A 21,895-nucleotide genomic window follows, 5' to 3' on the forward strand; every position below is an offset into this window, starting at 1 on the left:
TTTTCTCTCTACGATATATTTTTCATCCTCTTGTAGCATTATATCCGGTGTATTTCTTATATTTTAATCTTGAAACTGAGATATGTTTCTGAAGCAAAGTAAAATAAAGTTTGGATTCAAATAAATATAGTTGATTTGAATAAGAAAAATATCACTTTTAAAATATATATGTAAAAAAAAATTAAAAATTTGAAAGCGCAACTACAACAGTTTAGCTATCTAATATTTTTACTTACTGTTTCTATACAGCTGTGCATTTGACCTTTTACCCCTTTTATCATCTCAAACAGCAGTCTACCTGTGCCTTCAGCCCTCTGTAATATATACAAAAGTAAATCACACAAGCGCTGTAATATACCACAACATAACATACAAACAAATGAAAATTAGAAACTATGTCTATCACTGAATATCTACAGCAAACACTAATACTGGTTACTGTGGGTTTTGCTAAGTTAAACACTCTACATTTCATAAAATGTTTTTTTTGTCTGTTTTCTCAAAATGACTTTTAATTCTTGCTTGTTAGTATGTGGTGCAATAATGTTAATACCTGATGCAATACATCAACCTCTTGTTGTTTTTTATGAATGAGGTATACTGACCAATGGTCAATCAGCATAAATATCATCATTGAAAATTCTGTTTTTAAATTGACGTAAATATAAGCATTGTGACATATAGTCGCCGTCAGCTGAAATTCGTAGCAGTTATCAGTAAAAATAATCTAAACTATCAACCACGTTCACTCATGATATAGTTTTTTACATTCCATTCATAAATCACCAAAAGAAAAACCACTACTGACCTACCTTGTAAGTGATTGCACTGTGATAATCCTGACCTTCACATATTCCAAAACGATTTTGAATGGTGGAATCCGCCATTGTTTTTACCGGAAGTGTTTCCGTGGAGTTCAATTTCATAAAATTTGCATAAAGTGCGGGAAACCTTATCACATCAATGAAAAGAACATTTCAGGAAACTGCGTAAGTGACGAATGTCATATGTAAACAAATGATCCTCATAGAAACGAAGATGGCGGAATTACAATGAAAACATTCTGGAAAATGTGAACGTCAGGATTATTACAGTGTGATCACTTAAAAGGTATGTCAGTAGTGTTTTTTCTTTTTGCGATTTATGAATGGAATGTGAAAAACTATATCTCGAGTGAACGCGATTGATAGTTTAGATTATTTTTACCGATAACCGCTACGAATTTCAGCTGACAGCGACTATAGGCAAAGTACAAATTCAAAAATTTTCTATATCAAACCTCTTGATATATTTCATTGAAATTTGACAGTAAAATGGTGACAAATTATTCTAATCACTGCAGGTGAGTGTGAAAAGTTTGACCTTCTGTTTTAAATGTAACAATGTGTACTTACATCACTATGCTCCTCCAATGTTTGGAACATGAAATCAAACAACTCTGATGGATTCTTAGCCTGTAATAATAAAGATAATCACTGTGTTGGAACATGAAATCAAACAACTCTGATGGATTCTTAGCCTGTAATAATAAAGATAATCACTGTGTTGGAACTTGAAATCAAACAACTCTGATGGATTCTTGGCCTGTAATAATAAAGATAATCACTGTGTTGGAACTTGAAATCAAACAACTCTGAAGTATTCTTGGCCTGTAATAATAAAGATAATCACTGTGTTGGAACATGAAATCAAACAACTCTGATGGATTCTTGGCCTGTAATAATAAAGATAATCACTGTGTTGGAACATGAAATCAAACAACTCTGATGGATTCTTGGCCTGTAATAATAAAGATAATCACTGTGTTGGAACATGAAATCAAACAACTCTGATGGATTCTTGGCCTGTAATAATAAAGATAATCACTGTGTTGGAACTTGAAATCAAACAACTCTGATGGATTCTTGGCCTGTAATAATAAAGATAATCACTGTGTTGGAACTTGAAATCAAACAACTCTGATGGATTCTTGGCCTGTAATAATAAAGATAATCACTGTGTTGGAACTTGAAATCAAACAACTCTGAAGTATTCTTGGCCTGTAATAATAAAGATAATCACTGTCTGTGTTGGAACATGAAATCAAACAACTCTGATGGATTCTTGGCCTGTAATAATAAAGATAACCACTGTGTTGGAACTTGAAATCAAACAACTCTGATGGATTCTTGGCCTGTAATAATAAAGATAACCACTGTGTTGGAACTTGAAATCAAACAACTCTGATGGATTCTTGGCCTGTAATAATAAAGATAATCACTGTGTTGGAACTTGAAATCAAACAACTCTGATGGATTCTTGGCCTGTAATAATAAAGATAACCACTGTGTTGGAACTTGAAATCAAACAACTCTGATGGATTCTTGGCCTGTAATAATAAAGATAATCACTGTCTGTGTTGGAACATGAAATCAAACAACTCTGAAGTATTCTTGGCCTGTAATAATAAAGATAATCACTGTGTTGGAACATGAAATCAAACAACTCTGATGTATTCTTGGCCTGTAATAATAAAGATAATCACTGTGTTGGAACATGAAATCAAACAACTCTGATGGATTCTTGGCCTGTAATAATAAAGATAATCACTGTGTTGGAACATGAAATCAAACAACTCTGATGTATTCTTGGCCTGTAATAATAAAGATAATCACTGTGTTGGAACATGAAATCAAACAACTCTGATGGATTCTTGGCCTGTAATAATAAAGATAATCACTGTCTGTGTTGGAACATGAAATCAAACAACTCTGAAGTATTCTTGGCCTGTAATAATAAAGATAATCACTGTGTTGGAACATGAAATCAAACAACTCTGATGTATTCTTGGCCTGTAATAATAAAGATAATCACTGTGTTGGAACATGAAATCAAACAACTCTGATGTATTCTTGGCCTGTAATAATAAAGATAATCACTGTGTTGGAACATGAAATCAAACAACTCTGATGGATTCTTGGCCTGTAATAATAAAGATAATCACTGTCACATTCTGTCATTACATAAATTTTGATTGGCTAACATCACTTAAGAGGCACTCCAATATCATGTTTTATTTCCATATAAAATACAAAAGTTATGACGGAGTGTTCTATCTGTGACAATGTTGAAAAATTGCATGATGCCCAGTAAAGACTACTGTGGTTCTTTTCATAAAAATCTGTTAGGGACTGATATATTAATGACTTGACATTATTGGTTTCATACAATTTTTATGTGGAAAAAAAAAGGAAAAAAAAAAACATGCTTCAAATAATTCTGGAGTCAGATTCATGATTTGGAAAAATTGCTATTGTAATATCCATATATAAACTGTGTATTGTAAAGCAACAGATATACATACCTTTCTCATCAGGAAAGCAAAACTCTCCGCTGCAAAGTTTCTGATATATTCCCTGTGAGTTCCACTAAGTAACTCTGAAAAGTACCTGTCAACACAAAGAGGATACATATTTGCATTTTTGACCCTGTCCCAAGTCAGGAGCCTCTGGCCTTTGTTAGTCTTGCATGATTTTTAATTCTAGCTTTATTATATATTTCAGAGTATAGTTTGATGTCCATTATCACTGAACTAGTACACATTTTTGTTTTGGGGCCAGCAGAAGCACGCCTCCGGGTGCAGGTTTTTCTCTCTATATTGAAGACCCATTGTTGGTCTTCAGCTGTTTTCTGGGCTTTGGTCAGTTTATTGTCTCTTTGACACATTCCCCATGTCCATTCTCAATTTCATATTTTTGTATATGTGTGTTCTTTTTAAATAACATCAGATCAAAATGCAGCTTGTTTGGTTCAACTTTTTTTTTCAACAATTCTTATAACTATTTTCTCTCTCCTCATTTCTTGATTTCTAATGCAATACAAATTCTTTGTCAAGATAGATGTTTAACAATATGCTAGTTACTAGTTTTTTTCAACCCTTTTTCGTATGCAACCTGATGTGACATACTATGATTTGGTGATATATCACCTAAATTGACTATTCAATACAACACCTAAATTGACATTCTTTACAACAGCTAAATTGACTATTCAATACAACACCTAATTGACTATTCAATACAACACCTAAATTGACTATTCAATACAACACCTAAATTGAATATTCAATACAACACCTAAATTGACTATTCAATACAACAGCTAAATTGACTATTCAATACAACACCTAATTTGACTATTCAATACAACACCTAAATTGACTATTCAATATAACAGCTAAATTGACTATTCAATACAACGCCTAAATTAACTATTCAATACAACACCTAAATTGACTATTCAATACAACACCTAAATTGACTATTCAATACAACACCTAAATTGACTATTCAATATAACAGCTAAATTGACTATTCAATACAACGCCTAAATTAACTATTCAATACAACAGCTAAATTGACTATTCAATACAACACCTAAATTGACTATTCAATACAACAGCTAAATTGACTATTCAATACAACACCGAAATTGACTATTCAATACAACATCTACATTGACTATTCAATACAACACCTACATTGACTATTCAATACAACACCTAAATTGACTATTCAATACAACACCTTAATTGACTATTCAATACAATACCTTAATTGACTATTCAATACAACAGCTAAATTGACTATTCAATACAACGCCTAAATTAACTATTCAATACAACACCTACATTGACTATTCAATACAACACCTAAATTGACTATTCAATACAACACCTTAATTGACTATTCAATACAATACCTTAATTGACTATTCAATACAACAGCTAAATTGACTATTCAATACAACGCCTAAATTAACTATTCAATACAACACCTAAATTGACTATTCAATACAACACCTTAATTGACTATTCAATACAACACCTAAATTGACTATTCAATATAACAGCTAAATTGACTATTCAATACAACGCCTAAATTAACTATTCAATACAACACCTAAATTGACTATTCAATACAACACCGAAATTGACTATTCAATACAACACCGAAATTGACTATTCAATACAACATCTACATTGACTATTCAATACAACACCTACATTGACTATTCAATACAACACCTAAATTGACTATTAAATACAACACCTTAATTGACTATTCAATACAACACCTAAATTGACTATTAAATACAACAACTTAATTGACTATTCAATACAATACCTTAATTGACTATTCAATACAACACCTTAATTGACTATTCAATACAACACCTTAATTGACTATTCAATACAACACCTAAATTGACTATTCCATATATACAACACCTAAATTGACTATTCAATACAACACCTAAATTGACTATTCAATACACCACCTAAATTGACTATTCAATACACCACCTAAATTGACTATTCAATACACCACCTTAATTGACTATTCAATACACCACCTAAATTGACAATTCAATACACCACCTAAATTGACTATTCAATACAACACCTTAATTTACTATTCAATACAACACCTAACTTGACTATTCAATACACCACCTAAATTGACTATTCAATACAACACCTTAATTGACTATTCAATACACCACCTAAATTGACTATTCAATACAACGCCTAAATTAACTATTCAATACAACACCTATATTGACTATTCAATACAACACCTAAATTGACTATTCAATACAACACCTTAATTGACTATTCAAAACAACACCTAAATTGACTATTTAATACAACAGCTAAATTGACTATTCAATACAACAGCTAAATTGACTATTTAATACAACAGCTAAACTGACTATGCAATACAACACCTAAATTGACTATTCAATACAACACCTAAATTGACTATTCAATATAACAGCTAAATTGACTATTCAATACAACACCTTAATTAACTATTCAATACAACACCTATATTGACTATTCAATACAACACCTAAATTGACTATTCAATACAACACCTTAATTGACTATTCAAAACAACACCTAAATTGACTATTTAATACAACAGCTAAATTGACTATTCAATACAACAGCTAAATTGACTATTTAATACAACAGCTAAACTGACTATGCAATACAACACCTAAATTGACTATTCAATACAACACCTAAATTGACTATTCAATATAACAGCTAAATTGACTATTCAATACAACAGCTAAATTGACTATTTAATACAACACCTAAATTGACTATTCAATACAACACCTAAATTGACTATTCAATACACCACCTTAATTGACTATTCAATACAACACCTTAATTGACTATTCAAAACAACACCTAAATTGACTATTTAATACAACAGCTACATTGACTATTCAATACAACAGCTAAATTGATTATTTAATACAACAGCTAAACTGACTATGCAATACAACACCTAAATTGACTATTCAATACACCACCTATATTGACTATTCAATATAACAGCTAAATTGACTATTCAATACAACAGCTAAATTGACTATTTAATACAACAGCTAAACTGACTATTCAATACAACACCTAAATTGACTATTCAATACAACACCTAAATTGACTATTCAATACAACAGCTAAATTGACTATTCAATACAACAGCTAAATTGACTATTTAATACAACACCTAAATTGACTATTCAATACAACACCTAAATTGACTATTCAATACACCACCTTAATTGACTATTCAATACACCACCTATATTGACTATTCAATACAACACCTTAATTGACTATTCAATACAACACCTAAATTGACTATTCAATACAACACCTTAACTGACTATTCAATACAACACCTAAATTGACTATTCAATACAACACCTTAATTGACTATTCAATACACCACCTAAATTGACTATTCAATACAACACCTAAATTGACTATTCAATACAACACCTAAATTGACTATTCAATACAACACCTTAATTGACTATTCAATACAACACCTACCCATAAACCTGCTGAATATTCTTGACAAGGTACCTCCACAGGTATTTAAACAGGTAGGCCAGTGCTGTAAATACTTGCTCCAGTAGGTCAACATCTTGTCCAACCAAAAGACTTACCAACAACTTAAAAAACTGGGGAAAATATACTATAAAATCTTTTTGTAGGTCTCTAGATAACTGAACTGTCAGACTGAAATCAGAAAATATTTATAAATCAAAATAATAATTTAGATTTTGCAATATTATGTTAGTAAGAGTATATAGATATAGTGAGTATTTGTACTTTAAATAATCATATAATGTAAATTAACAAACTATAGCTCACATTTTATAAGGATGAGATCTTAACTTTAATTATCAAAATGTATACTGATTTTTTTTAAAGCGGCAGAAAGCATCTGATCAGTCACAAAAGAACATAACAAGAATATTTTATTTGAATCAATAGTTTATCATGTTTTTTTTTCTCACATACAGCATTCTGTAAGAAATTCAAGCTGCCTATACAAGTTCAAAGTTAACTTTAAATCAATATATACCATTATTTCTCTATTAAATCAATATATACCATTATTTCTATATTAAATCAATATATACCATTATTTCTATATTAAATCAATATATACCATTATTTCTATATTAAATCAATCCTAAAAGACCTGCAGTCAGTTAGTATTTTTACTCTGAAATAGTTTTTATTTCCAAATTATAAAAAAATCAGTTTTCTTCACTTATGCTGAATTATTTATGTAAATTAATTTCATTGTGAAAAAGCTTGTGTGTTTTCTAAGTTTTTGGGGTTTCTAAGTTGTAGGTACAAAGTATGACAAACTAACGATCTGAGTACTTCCCTTTGATAAGACTACATGTGCCTGCTTCTCATGAAATAATACCTTTCTGAGAAATATGAAAAAATCCTAGATAGAATGAGATAAAGTTTGAGGAATTTAAATATGTTTACTTACTCTAAAAGAGCGTCTAACGCCAAACTGTTTGGAACCTGCAGATGTTTTGTAAGTCCAGCAACAATATCATCCTGTTATAACAAAGTATTAGCAAAATGAAGCAAATCACAGTATAAGCAAACATACTATTACATACATCTGGTAAAACCATTTACATCATAGAAGAATACTTAGTATATGCAAACATTAAGGACACTTCAGAGGAAATCAGAGAATTATTTTCAATATCAAATTATTGAAAAAGATTGTGTTGTGTACCCTACAAATTTCAATAGTTAAAGTTAAACCAGACTTAGGATACAGCTAAAGTACTACATTTTAGCAGCCATTACATTTTATTTAAGGTTAAAGTTAAACCAGACTTAGGATACAGCTAAAGTACTACATTTTAGCAGCCATTACATTTTATTTAAAGTTAAAGTTAAACCAGATTTAGGATACAGCTAAAGTACTACATTTTAGCAGCCGTTACATCTTACTTAAAGTTAAACCAGACTTAGGATACAGCTAAAGTACTACATTTTAGCAGCCAATACATTTTATTTAAAGTTAAACCACACTTAGGATACAGCTAAAGTACTACATTTTAGCAGCCATTACATTTTATTTAAAGTTAAAGTTAAACCAGACTTAGGATACAGCTAAAGTACTACATTTTAGCAGCCATTACATTTTATTTAAAGTTAAAGTTAAACCAGACTTAGGATACAGCTAAAGTACTACATTTTAGCAGCCATTACATTTTATCTAAAGTTAAAGTTAAACCAGACTTAGGATACAGCTAAAGTACTACATTTTAGCAGCCATTACATTTTATTTAAAGTTAAAGTTAAACCAGACTTAGGATACAGCTAAAGTACTACATTTTAGCAGCCATTACATTTTAGCAGCCATTACATTTTAGCAGCTATTACATTTTATTTAAAGTTAAAGTAAGTGATATGCTTGATAAGTATTGGGTTCACGAACCAAAATTCAAAATAGAGGGTTCATACTTTCATCATTTCTTTCAAGTTTGTTACATTTGTCTTCTGTTAAAATTCAGATATTTGCAACAGTATTATTTTAAACTAATATCCTGTTGCTAGAAACAGATATGGTCATCAATAATAATCCTTAAAGGGGATCATAAATGGATATTTTAAAGCAGTAAAATATCCTTTTCATAATTTTTCTTTCAAAAAGTGTTTATTGAAATAGGACATTTTACTCCTGAATATTCAATTTGGTAAAGGAAGAATCTGTTTACACTACAGACAAATGTGAATCTAGTTCATAAATATACAATATATGTACATTGTTGGAAAATATAAAGTTTTCTTTGTATGAGCTTTAGAAACAGGACGAAAAGCAAGGCTTGCTGAGCTAATCTTCTGTTTCGTAGCGAGTACAAATAAATTTTATATTTGCTGACAGTGTACATATATTGTTTTTATCCTGAAACTTAGTTCAACACTTGAAGCTTTAGTTATTGAAACAAAATCATGCTCTTTAGTTTTCAAAGAAACTGACATAGTGTAAACGCGGACCGCAAAGAGGCCCTAAAATGAACTGGTAGTGAAAAGTAATATCCATATTACCACTTTCTCATGTACAAATAAAGCAAAAAAATATTTGTGTACCTGTTATTTTTACAATACAAGGCTGATTGCAGGATAAAATAATAGATATGGAATTTGGAAACTCTACACATTAAGAATGAAAATACAATCCCTTTCTATTTAGCCAGTAGTTTTCAGAGGAAAAGAGTTAAAAAAAAAAAAAAGGTTAATGGACAAACAACAGAACTCAAGTGTTGGAAATTTTCCTTCAGCTTCAAAACTTTGCACTTTACATAAAAGCAATAACTGCAACTTAAAACCTCTATTTTACTTATAACCTACCTTATGATGGACAAGTTGTGCAAATGTCTGTACTTGATTAGATATCTCCTTCCTAAAGTCAGCTGTAAAAAAATAAGGAAATTTAGATATTTGTAGAACAAAAGAAGTTGTATGTATAATATTGATTGATTGATTGTTGTTTGCTTTACGCTGCATTAGTGCAAAAAGGCTATATTGCCGGGTGAGCTAATTGGAAAAATTTTACAATTTAAAGCATTAGTTTAAAATCAGACAAAAGTGCCTTATAATATCTATCAAAGTATCAAAACCCTGATACATTTGTATATAATACATTAGTACAAAGTTTCTGCTTTTACAGCTAGTTTTGCTAAATTACAAAAGTATATAACTAATACAAGTCCTTAATTGGGCCAATTATGATTTTGACATAATCATTGTAATGATTTTGACATAATCATTGTATATTAAATTCAACTGAAATATCATTCATACACATTTTGTTTTTTACAAATACTTTTATATAATTACCATAGTGTTTAGTACAATTCAGTTCTGTCCATTTTTCAATGGCTTCTCCAAAATATGTTAAATTCTCCTGTAGATATAAAAATTACAATTATTAAATACAATTAGTATTTTCCCCACAGGCTTTTAGCATCATTGTAAAGTGAGTCAATTTGATTTGATTTAATCATGATGTTTTATGGTCGTTGTCTCATCAACATACAATGGACACCCATCATAATTTTTTTATTCAAACTCCTGAGTGTCTAGAACAATAAAAACGATATTTCCAGTCAATATCATTAGCTAATGTTATTTTTAACTCCAGAATAATAATGATTGAAGTAACCTTCTGGACATAAATGCTCTTATTAATGATAAATGTGATTCACCCAACAAAAGTCTACACATTTTTAATTTTGATATTTTACTAACTAATTTGTGTACTACAAAATGGATATCTAGTATTCCCATACTACTTGATCATGATAGACAACTGACAGAATGAAGTGCAGATTAATGAGTTATCTTCCTTTTCCGTCTTTTCATGTTGCATTTCATATAATTTACATTTCAAAGGACCTTAGAATTAATGGGTTGTTTCTAATACTTCTTTTACAATCTAAACAAAATATTTAATAGACTGCTTTTCATTCATGAATTGCCGTAGTGTATGATTCTTAGGTGGAGTGATACATAAACATAATTTATCAGTGTTTTATACAGTCATTACTGATGATAACAAACCTCTGGTGTATCATCATGATGAACAACTCTGTGAATAACATCTATGTCAACTTTGGCTATCCTCTCAGAAAATGTCTGAAACTATAAAAATAAATAAAAAGGATTAATACTTTTAATAAGAATAGATTTCGCCATTGCAAAATATCAAGGACCTTTGTGGAGGAAACTTAAACCTCAAACAAAATACACCATGAGATGCAACGGATCATTCATCAATTTTGTTGTATTGAATAGTGACTAGAAGTTTTTGAAATCTGCTTCAGAGTTATAATCAATGATTGAAAAGAATTGGAAAGATTCAATTCTTGATTATAATCATAATAGCAGTTTAAATTTGTAAGGAAATTACTGTAGAATTTACTAATGCGTACATCTTTGAGCATACAATATGTGTATGTCATTAAAGTTTTTAAAAAGGGTATATAAGTACAAAATAGATATTTTTCAATTGATTTAAGACATTCCTAACATTTACATGGATTACCAAAACTTTGTGTAATTTTTTTCACATTTTTTTAATTATTTTTTTTTCTTTTACCATTATCAAAAATCAAAATCAGTATAAGGATTTTAACTTGTGATTATTACAAGCCACATTATAAAAACAAAAATGGTGACTGACATTAATAAAAATCTAGATTTTCAAAATGACAAAGAACTAATACTGTTGACGATTATTAGAATTACACACAATAGCAACTTAAAACATCCTCAGATTTAACACACAAAACTATTTACACAGGAAAACGAGTGGCTGATTGACTTATCATTTTGGTGGATCCTTGCAATTGTCATGAGTTATCATTTTGGTGGATCCTTGTTATGAGGATGTTGCATTAACTCTCTGCTAATTTGTTTGAATCTTTAATTATTATGAGCTGATCAGTTGTACTACATGTATTCAGGGGTGTGATAAAGGTGTGATATTTGCTAAGTATTGAATGAAAACTATTATGAACTCTATAGGGTTATTACAGGAAATAACTTGTGTGTGTTATTACAGGAAATAACTTGTGTGTGTTATTACAGATACTTTCAGGAGTTGTCTACTCTTTATTCCTTAAATTTTCTAAATCTGTAATAACACATGTTTGTTATTTGTAAAATGTTTTAATATATAGTGGGCTCTAGGGAACTCTTCAGACTTTGCCCATAAACTAAATGCACAATTTTGATAACTTATTTTTTAATTAAATTAATACATTTTTGATTAACCATGGTAAATCGGCATCCCCGTAATTCAATGAGACAAGGCCTAGCTGTAATAACAAGGCTTTGTTATTAAAGGAATGTAACTTATTATATAAGACACTTGGGAATTACTAGGAAGCTTGAACAGGACCTTGTTACATGCTTTAGTCATTATTTCTTACAATCAATTAAAATACATTGTAATTAAGCATGATTAATGTCTGAGCAAATGCCTTGAAGTGATATAGAGAAGCTGTGATAACACTCTTTAGTTATTACAGGCATATTTATTTCTGTAATAACATCTAGGTGCACAATGTACTATGCAAAATTGGCAAACTATGAACTGTTATATCTTTCTATAGTTAAGTATGCATAAAGACAAGAGTAATATCAATAGAACTTGTATACATTTTAACAAAACTATTGATGTATAATGTCCCTTTGAAACATATAACATACATATGTTATCACAGTTATTTGATTTTTTAGTCCACAATAACAAATGTATGTTATTTTTCTGTAATAACCCCGTAGAGTTATATACCTAACTGACGAATGTAAAAAGTAAATTAATGATGAATAATTTAATTGCAAAAGTATGACACATGGCGATGTTTAGCTTATGATTAGCAGCTGGTTTGTTTCCAATATCGTTAAATAAACTATACGTATATTGTTTTATACTGAAATCGATAAAAAATTTAAAAAATAAATATATGTAACAAATATTGTTAAAAAAAAAGTGTTTTGGATTTTCCCTCTTAAGGTACCATTTTGGGGTATTTCCCGTTGAGCGGAGTTCAGGCGGTAAGACATTGAAATTTTAAGGAATTAGAAAGAGAATATGAACTTAAATACTAACATTTGATACACATGGTATATAAATGAACAATTTGAAGACATAACAAGTTTAAATACATAAAAGTTTGACCATTGTTACTACACGTTGTTAATGAAATACAGTAGTTCCGTTAAGTAGGCGGGGCTTATAGGTTAGTTGAGGACATTGACGTATAAAGCTAACGTTTATACCTATAGCTTTATCTGTATAGTAAAATTGCTGATTGCAGTATAAATATTACTGTTACATTCTTAATTAATCCATTCCTTACAGAGATAGAATTTAGTTTAAAATGTTGTTTAGACCACAGGTCTAGATTAAATTTGTTTTGTCTAGCCCTGAGTCACTGGTTATGGTCGCGTTAGCGACCCAAACCTTCTAGGGGGGTTTGGGGGCATGCCCCCCTCCCCAAGAAAATTTTTCATAACTACATTCAATTTCCTGCTATCTGAGACCATTCTGAATGTATAAATGAGGTCTCATGATGGCCAATTTATGGAATCTCAAAAAAGAAAGAAATGGAAAATAATTAAAATAATCATATTTTATTGTTTTTTTTTATTCATCTTCTGGGTTGAGTTCAATGTCTGTTTCTTCTGATGAAAAATCCTGATCATCTTGGACTTCCTCCTCCATGTCATTTTATTGGACAAAAGTCTTGATCTCTAATCATTTTTTGTCTGTTTCATTATGCTGAAACCTCATTCTGAACTTTCAGACAGTATTGATACAAATGAAATGGACCTCAGCTTGTATCATCACTGCCTGCAAGTTCAGCTATTGCAGAACAAGGTTTCAGTATAATGAACTCCCCTTCTCCAGTCTATTTTTCTTTTGTCCTCTGGTTTTTTAGCTCCTGTTAAATACTTCCACTTTGGGTGTGTTTGAATATACGCCTGAGGCAGCCTATGGTTACCCATAAGTACCTATGGTTTGATATTTTATACACAAAATATCAAACAATAGGTACCTATGGGTAACCATAGGCCGCCTCAGGCGTATATCCAAACACACCCATTGTTTACCATAAATAATTTAGTGAGTTGTAACCTTGAACTTGATCATAGTCAAATACGCTCTTTAATATTCAGAAGGACAATCTTATTTAAAGCATCGATAAGACCACAATTTTTTTAATCAAACACCGCATGGCACTGAATTTCCGGAAATTGAAAATCGTAAATTGTCTAGACACACGGGCTATGATGAAACAAATTATCCTAGACTGACCGCAATTCTTCTGGCATCGGGCTATCGGTCATGCATTAATTTCGAAACGTCCTTACCCAACAATGTATTCTGGCAATTAGTCTCCAATGAAATGATATTTTTTTCATTATTGTTACATGATAATGTAACTGTAGCCAGTGCCTATTAACTGTAATAACAAACAGATATAACTTCTATTTAAAGTCATATGAAACCAGTGAGTGGTGAAAAATAATGTTTATCCAATTCTTGAACCAATGCATGTATATATTATAAACTTAGAACTCTGTGCACGATTTTGTCATTTTTTACGCAAATATATCGTATAATTGTCAATTTCTTTTCTCTCTGTTATAATTTAACAAATATGGCTGCTCATTAAATGCCGTGTTTTAAAGCCGAAGTTTGCTGATTGTCACCTTATAGTAAATAAATAACAAAAAGAATGGATATTGAGCACGTGTTTAACATGTACAATTAGATAATTGTTTATTTTAATGACAGATCCATGCATATTGTGATCACCGGATTTTTACGAGGAGGTAACTAGATTACGCTCAGGTCACTATGCATACGGAAAATATGTCGGCAAATTGCTTCCTTGAAGCAAACAATTAAAAACAAATAAACTTCTTCTAAATGTGGACAAATTAAAGAATTTTCCTCAGAAAAAAGTATATGTACATAAGTTGTGTAATGAAAACTATCCATTTAGTTATAAAACACATATGCATGATTTTTTTTTTTAATTTGAGGTTTCTTATGACTTTAAAGTTTGATAAACGTTAAAAATTATTCCCCTTTTCCTCTGTTTTGTACTAGACATTTTGTTTATTAAACTATATACATTATAAAAATAAGGAGATATAGTATGATTATATGTTTAATATACATACATGTGACAGAGTTGTCAAGCCACAACTGGAGATTTGGAAATTTTCAGCTGGAGTTTGGGCCTCATAACTGGAGATTTTTTAAGACTTTTTAAGATTTTTTAAGACTTTTTTATTGACATACGCAAAATTTTTTCGCGTGTGTTTAAACTGCATATCTTCTTTTTTGTTAAAAAAAACCCCCAAAGATTCCATACGTTCAAGCACCTGCATAGGCTAGCCAAAGGATAAAGATAAAGGGGGGGGTTTCAAATATTTATTCATCATATATAGTTCAAAGATAAAGTGATCAGCAATCATACATAGTTGGCAAAAAGTACCTCTGCTTTAGCCACATTGTCAACTTTAGTACCACTACTGAACATGTTTGTAACAGAAGGTGTTGAATTGATAGAGTTGTGGGCTTTCTGGTGGGTAGCTGTCTCCATATTTTTGGTCAAGTAATTAGGGCCCCATAGTCAGCTTTGCATGAAAAGTAGTAAGCATGGTCTTGACCCTTGGCACTGGACTTGCACCATTTTTAAATTTGGCTAGATACTGTGCCTTCTTTAATATTATGCTGGGGTACATGTATTTGGTGATAACATGGTACAGTTTGTATTTTGTCAAATTTGCCAAATCTTTTGGCCTAGATAGAAGACAAGCCATAAATATCATATTTGAGTTGATTTTATTGTCTTTGAGGTTCAGTATAAACTAAGTCTGTTCCATGTTTTGAACAGCATCAAAATTTATAAAAGTCGATGTTTATACAACTGTTCCATTGTCAGTATCACTTTTAATCATCCAGCCATGTATATTTAACTAGCTAGTTGATTACTAGGTAAATGCCAATCATCTTTTATTGTTGTATAAACAGTCTAATCCTTAACACCTTCATTGATTACTTGAGGCTATTTACCTTTTGACACAAATTCCATTACAGGAAACTTCCGTTTTTCTCGGACTTTTCCCATAACAATTTAGAGTTTCTCGGACTTTTTCGCTGTCCGTATCTATTTTGTAAACAGAAATGTCTACTGAAATTTTTTCGAGATTGACATTTCCAAAAAGCCGAAGATTTCAAATTTTAACGGGAGGGACGGAAGAGGGTCTGAAAAGCGGGAGATTTTAACTCCCGTCGGAAGAATCACATGTATGAATATACATGTATGTGTAAGTGTTTGTTGAGATTGGGATCTGAAACAGTCAAGTGTAGTACATTTTACTGTAGACCAAATAATCATGACATCTTGAAAGGTTATTATATGGGGATGAAGTCCCCAATTATGGTAGAAAAATCAATAAGAAAAAAAGAAAAAAAAAAAAAAAATTCAGGAAAATTTCCAAAATTTTTCATTCTGCTAATGAACTCAAAATCGTTAACTTTTTTTTCAGATCTACTTCCTGTTCCGGTTTTCACCACATTTGCGCTGAAATCTTTTTCCTTTTCCGGTCTTGTTTGCATGAGACTTTGAATAAAATATATATTTATCAGTCTAGTTAGTCCAAATAATTATGACGCCTTCCTACGAAGTCATAACGCTGAAGCCATTTTTTACGTCTGGAGTTTGAGAGCAAATTTTGGGGGGAACTTTGACACAAAATTTTGACCAGAAATTTTCATTGCGGTTTAGAAATTTTACGTTTGTTACAAAGTCCTACCTTTTTTGTGCTTATTGATGTAAAATATTTCCAGAAATATCCAAAAGAAATTTTCTTGGGGGGGGGGGGCATGCCCCCAAACCCCCCTAGAAGTTTGGGTCGCTAACGGGACCCTAACCAGTGACTCAGGGCTAGACTAAACAAATTTAATCTAGACCTGTGGTCTAAACAACATTTTAAACTAAATTCTATCTCTGTAAGGAACGGATTAATTAAGAATGTAACAATAATATTTATACTGCAATCAGCAATTTTACTATACAGATAAAGCTATGCGTATAAACGTTAGCTTTATACGTCAATGACCTCAACTAACTTATAAGCCCCGCCTACTTACCGGAACTACTGTATTTCATTAACAATGTCACGTCTCAACCATGACAACGTGTAGTAACAATGGTCAAACTTTTATGTGTTTAAACTTGTTATGTCTTCAAATTGTTCATTTATATACCATGTGTATCAAATGTTATTAATTAAGTTAATATTCTCTTTCTAATTCCTTAAAATTTCAATGTCTTACCGCCTGAACTCCGCTCTAAGGGAAATATCCCAAAATGGTACCTAAAGAGGGAAAATCCAAAACACTTTTTTTTAACAATATTTGTTACATATATTTATTTTTTTAAATTTTCTATCGATTTCAGTATAAAAACAATATACGTATAGCGTCTTGAAATATGAAATTTATTTGTATTCGGCACGAAACAGGAAAATGCTCGGTAGAACCTGGCATTTTCCCCGTTTCTAAGCCTCATACAAATAAACTTCATATTTCAAGATACTATATGTAATTGTGTCTACGTCAAGTGTAGTACATTTTACTGCAGCTGCAAGTAGAATATTGATTTTGGACTAAATGACCGCTGATTTTTTTATATCGTTTACATAACGATATTGGAAACAAACCAGCTGCTAATCATAAGCTAAACATCGCCATGTGTCATACTTTTGCAATTCGATTTACATTATCCGGAAATTCTGTCTGTCAAATTTTTACGGATTTTAAATTTTATATTCACCAGAAGTGAAGTTTCGTTGGTAATTGTGGGAAATCATTTCCAAACAAAATAAATATTCCCCCACTTCAAATGGAATCGTATCTATTTAATCCTTTCTTTTGGATATTTCTGGAAATATTTTACATCATTTAGCACAAAAAAGGTAGGACTTTGTAACTACGTAAAAATTTCTAACCGGCAATGAAAATTTCTTGTCAAAATTAGGTGTCAAAGTTCCCCCCAAAATTTGCTCTCAAACTCCAGACGTAAAAAATGGCTTCAGCGTTATGACGTCATAGGAAGGCGTCCCAGAAAAAAATAAAATAGCCTTGCCAGACGTCATAATTATTTGGACTACAGTCTAATAAAATATAAGATTGGAACTCAATACAAATTCATTTTTAATAATTGTTTGATATGAAAAAAACGTTACCTTTTGTTTACATTGAATATGACGTTATAACTTAAAGATCGTCACAGCTAAATCCCTAAAAACAGAACCAAAATCGGGAACGTTACGGTATTTCCGTTTCTTTTATCAACATGTTTGAATTAAAAAAAATAATACATACAGACTTCGTCCCCATTCACAGGTTATGCCTGCCTCATATTATTATTTAGCTTTGAAGTCATTCAGCTGTAGCCTTTAACTTGTAAATATGGTAAAAAGTCAAATAACAAAAAATATAATTATTGGACTAATTTTGCTGCAGCAGCGAGTAGGTTCGTTTGGGAATCGAAGATTGCTTAGTTATAATCAATAAAGAATCCATAATGATTCATGACTTTATGTAAAGTAAATAAGTTGAACCTATAAAGTGAATAACATATTTTCCAGCTACGCATGTTGTTTGTGTGTAAATAATTATTTTTGTGGTGTAAACACAGCCATTTTTATCAATTTATAGGTAAAATGTTTTAGCAAAATTGTCAAAAATATCTTGGCAGTTACCTTAAATTTATTTTCTGTCTGATGATGGGCTGATTTCCCCATCTTAACCTGCTTTTTTTAGCAAATATTTGAGCCTCAATATTTTAAGCGTGTAAACTCATGGAGGCAGCCATTCTTTTTTGGCCTCAATAAAAGTTTGGTTAATTCGGAAAGGTAACGAGTTAATAACCGGAAACTAGGAGATACTAATATCCAAACGACAGCAACAATCTTCAACGTATATCGATAATAAGACATGCACTGTTTTACTGCAGACCAAACATAGTTGTTAATGACATAAATAAATAAATAAAAAAATAATAAATAAATAAGCTTTATTTAGAGTCGACAAGGTATACAAATAGAGACAAACACAAGCTCTAATGAGCTTGTAACCGACATATGAGACATTTATAACATCACTAATCGGTACCGTAGATATGTCAAAAGCATGTCCTACAAATCTAAATATGTGTCAGTGAGTGAAAAAGAACAAAATGTTTCAACTATGGAAGAGCAATATCTTAGCAGAAATTAGCTAGACATGACATGAATAGACTAAGTCTACTATTTACATTCGTCAGTTTAATAGGGCATGATATACCTCTACAGGGTTATTACAGAAAAATAACATACATTTGTTACTAAAACTAAAAGCTTATGTCCTCACAAAATCCTCACTTGATATGTTATATAGTTATTTCACAAAAAGAAAACTGTGTGTGAAAGTAAACCAAAATTTAAGTGGTATATGCTTCACATATTTAAAGGGGTACCACAAGGTTCCATCCTTGAACCCATCCTATTTAATACTTTTATTAATGATTTGTTCTTTTTTGTAAATAATTGTTCTTTATATAATTTTGCTGATGACAATACTTTGTCAAAGTCTGGAAATTCCTTACAAAATGTAATTTCTGCTCTTGAGGAAGACAGCAATTATTTAATACAGTGGTTTTCTTCCAATAAAATGCAGGCCAACCCAGAGAAATTTCAAGCTATCTCTCTTTGCAAAAAACACATGATAAAAAAATTGTGTAGGATTTGAATGGTATTTCTATATCATGTAAGGATGAGGTTAAACTACTTGGAGTTACGATTGATTTTTAAATTAAACTTCAATTTACATATTTCAAATATTTGTAAAAAGGCTGCAAGGCAATTAAATGTTTTGAAAAGAATTGGGAAACATAAAACAAACTGAGTAAACTTACAATTTATTACTCTTTTATTATGTCTAACTTTAGTAACTGCCCTTTGACTTGACATTTCTGTGGGGAACAAAATACGAGAAAAATAGAAAAAATACAAGAACGAGCGCTTCGATTTATTTATGAAGACCATCAGAGCTCATGCGAAACACTCATGCAGATTTTAAACCTTCCATCATTAAAAACTCGTAAAATGCGCTCAATTGCCTTGGAGACCTTTAAAATAATTAATAAAAAATGTCCTTTATTTATTCAAGATTTAGTTGTAATAAAAACAATTCATATAATTTCAGGTATGTAAACCTGCTGAGGTACCTAGACCTAGAACCTCAAGTTATGGTAAAAGATCCTTTAGATTTGAGGCAGCACAAGTATGGAACTCACTTCCTAATGAGGCTAGACTCATGACTTCTTTTGACCAGTTTAGGAATTATATAAATTCCTGGTGTGGGGGTCAAAAATGCTACTGCAGTTCATGTCGTTTCCACCCAGTGCTGTCTCAAAGCTGAAATTTTTTTCTTTCTTTTTTATAATGGCCTTTTGCTCTGCTTTATGCATCTATTTAATATATCTGCCATTAAATGCTAGTGCTTATATTTATTTATTTATTGCTTTTATGCCTTTAGTCTGTTGTATTTTATGATCTTCAAGTGATTTGCTGATTCCCCCGTTTCAATGCACATAGAGGCGCTTGCCACATGAACTTTGACTCTGGAGGTTCACAAATCAAATAGATTTGCTTTCATTATATTGCAAGTTTTTTTCATTTTTATTTGGTAGTATTTGCATGATGCTGGATGATTTTTTATGTGATAGTCGGTTAAAGAGCTCCCCAGAGCTCATGTTTTGTCTGTTATTATGTATAAATATGTCGACTCTAAATAAAATTTACTTACTTACTTACTTACTACCGGTTAAGTGTGCACAATTTGACACTATACGGAATTATCAGTTAAATAGAAGTGTTCCTTACTAAAATAATCACTCTCCAGCAGTTTTATGAAATGGACACAGTTAGAAGGTCATTAATTATCACTAAATCAGTTGACCGAAACGACGAGTCTGTATGAGACAACTGCGAGACTTGTTTTCACATCAATTGGAAACATAACTTCAAAATCCATTGAGGCCTGACTCCGCCAGAGCTTGGTCGAAAAGAGAAGAAATTGAACTGGTCAGGAATCTTTATCAGAATGGGTCAATACAACCAGGTCTCTGATAAATCGTCGCATTTATAAGTTGAAAAACTGTGTGAATGATCGACCAAAGTTCGTTTTTAGAGACAAAGAGGCTGTGAAATATCTACCATCTCTTCGCGATAAGCCGGTATGTTGTTGTTCCTGCGTACAAAGCTTCACATAATACTGTATTTGTATTTAAATCGTACTACTGCGAGTGTCTTGTAAAAGAGTTAAGAATAAATTAACACTCAGGTATCCCTCATTCAAAAACATAATTTGACAAGGATGAGGTTTTGGCGAATCATAAGTCTTTCATGGCTTCAATGAACATTACCTTGAACAACAAATCGGAGGACTTACCTTGTATGTATTGGATACCTAAGCTTCACAAAATTCCGTACAAATAACGGTACATTGCCGGCTCATTTGCATATCCGACTTAATTTTTTCCCATTAGATTGGAAAAACAAGTTGTCCGCAGCAAAAGAGGGTCTTCAGAAATACCGTGAAACTGTTTACTCGCGCAGTGGTATTTAACATATTTTTATTTTAAAACTTTCTCGATAATTTAAAATGTCGATCTTATTCTGAAATTAGTTCTCACCGAACGTGCAAGGGCTGTATAGCCAGTCAAAGTCGTTAAAAACTTCCATTTGTTGCAAATTAGTTCTTTTAAAACTTTTGATTTTTCAACTCTGCATGTATACAACCATTGCCCATGTGAAATTGGAAATTGTCTTAAAGAAATAATTCACAATGCTTTTCAACATAAATATGGTAGAATAAACGCTATGAATGTATTACTTTGGGATACCTTACATATTTTGTTAATA

The 21,895-nt window shown here is 31.0% G+C and overlaps 1 protein-coding gene across 2 annotated transcripts in view; it reads right to left on the reverse strand.

Annotated features, from left to right (window-relative positions):
- The window catches only part of LOC143064019 (small subunit processome component 20 homolog), a 112,012-nt gene extending 93,207 nt beyond the window's left edge, over positions 1-18,805 (reverse strand). For both annotated transcript variants that reach the window (XM_076236517.1, XM_076236516.1), the window contains exons 1-9: positions 18,692-18,805; positions 10,958-11,038; positions 10,235-10,301; positions 9,746-9,807; positions 7,863-7,933; positions 6,899-7,087; positions 3,344-3,428; positions 1,395-1,454; positions 237-314 (exon numbers count right to left, since the gene is read on the reverse strand). In XM_076236517.1, coding sequence (XP_076092632.1) covers positions 237-314; positions 1,395-1,454; positions 3,344-3,428; positions 6,899-7,087; positions 7,863-7,933; positions 9,746-9,807; positions 10,235-10,301; positions 10,958-11,038; positions 18,692-18,733 — 735 coding nt within the window. In that variant the 5' untranslated portion in view covers positions 18,734-18,805. The remainder of the gene's footprint in view (positions 1-236; positions 315-1,394; positions 1,455-3,343; positions 3,429-6,898; positions 7,088-7,862; positions 7,934-9,745; positions 9,808-10,234; positions 10,302-10,957; positions 11,039-18,691) is intronic.
- Between the last annotated feature and the right edge of the window lie 3,090 nt (positions 18,806-21,895).

The sequence above is a fragment of the Mytilus galloprovincialis genome, chromosome 2 (genome assembly GCF_965363235.1).
Source record: "Mytilus galloprovincialis chromosome 2, xbMytGall1.hap1.1, whole genome shotgun sequence".
Classification (NCBI taxonomy): domain Eukaryota; kingdom Metazoa; phylum Mollusca; class Bivalvia; order Mytilida; family Mytilidae; genus Mytilus; species Mytilus galloprovincialis.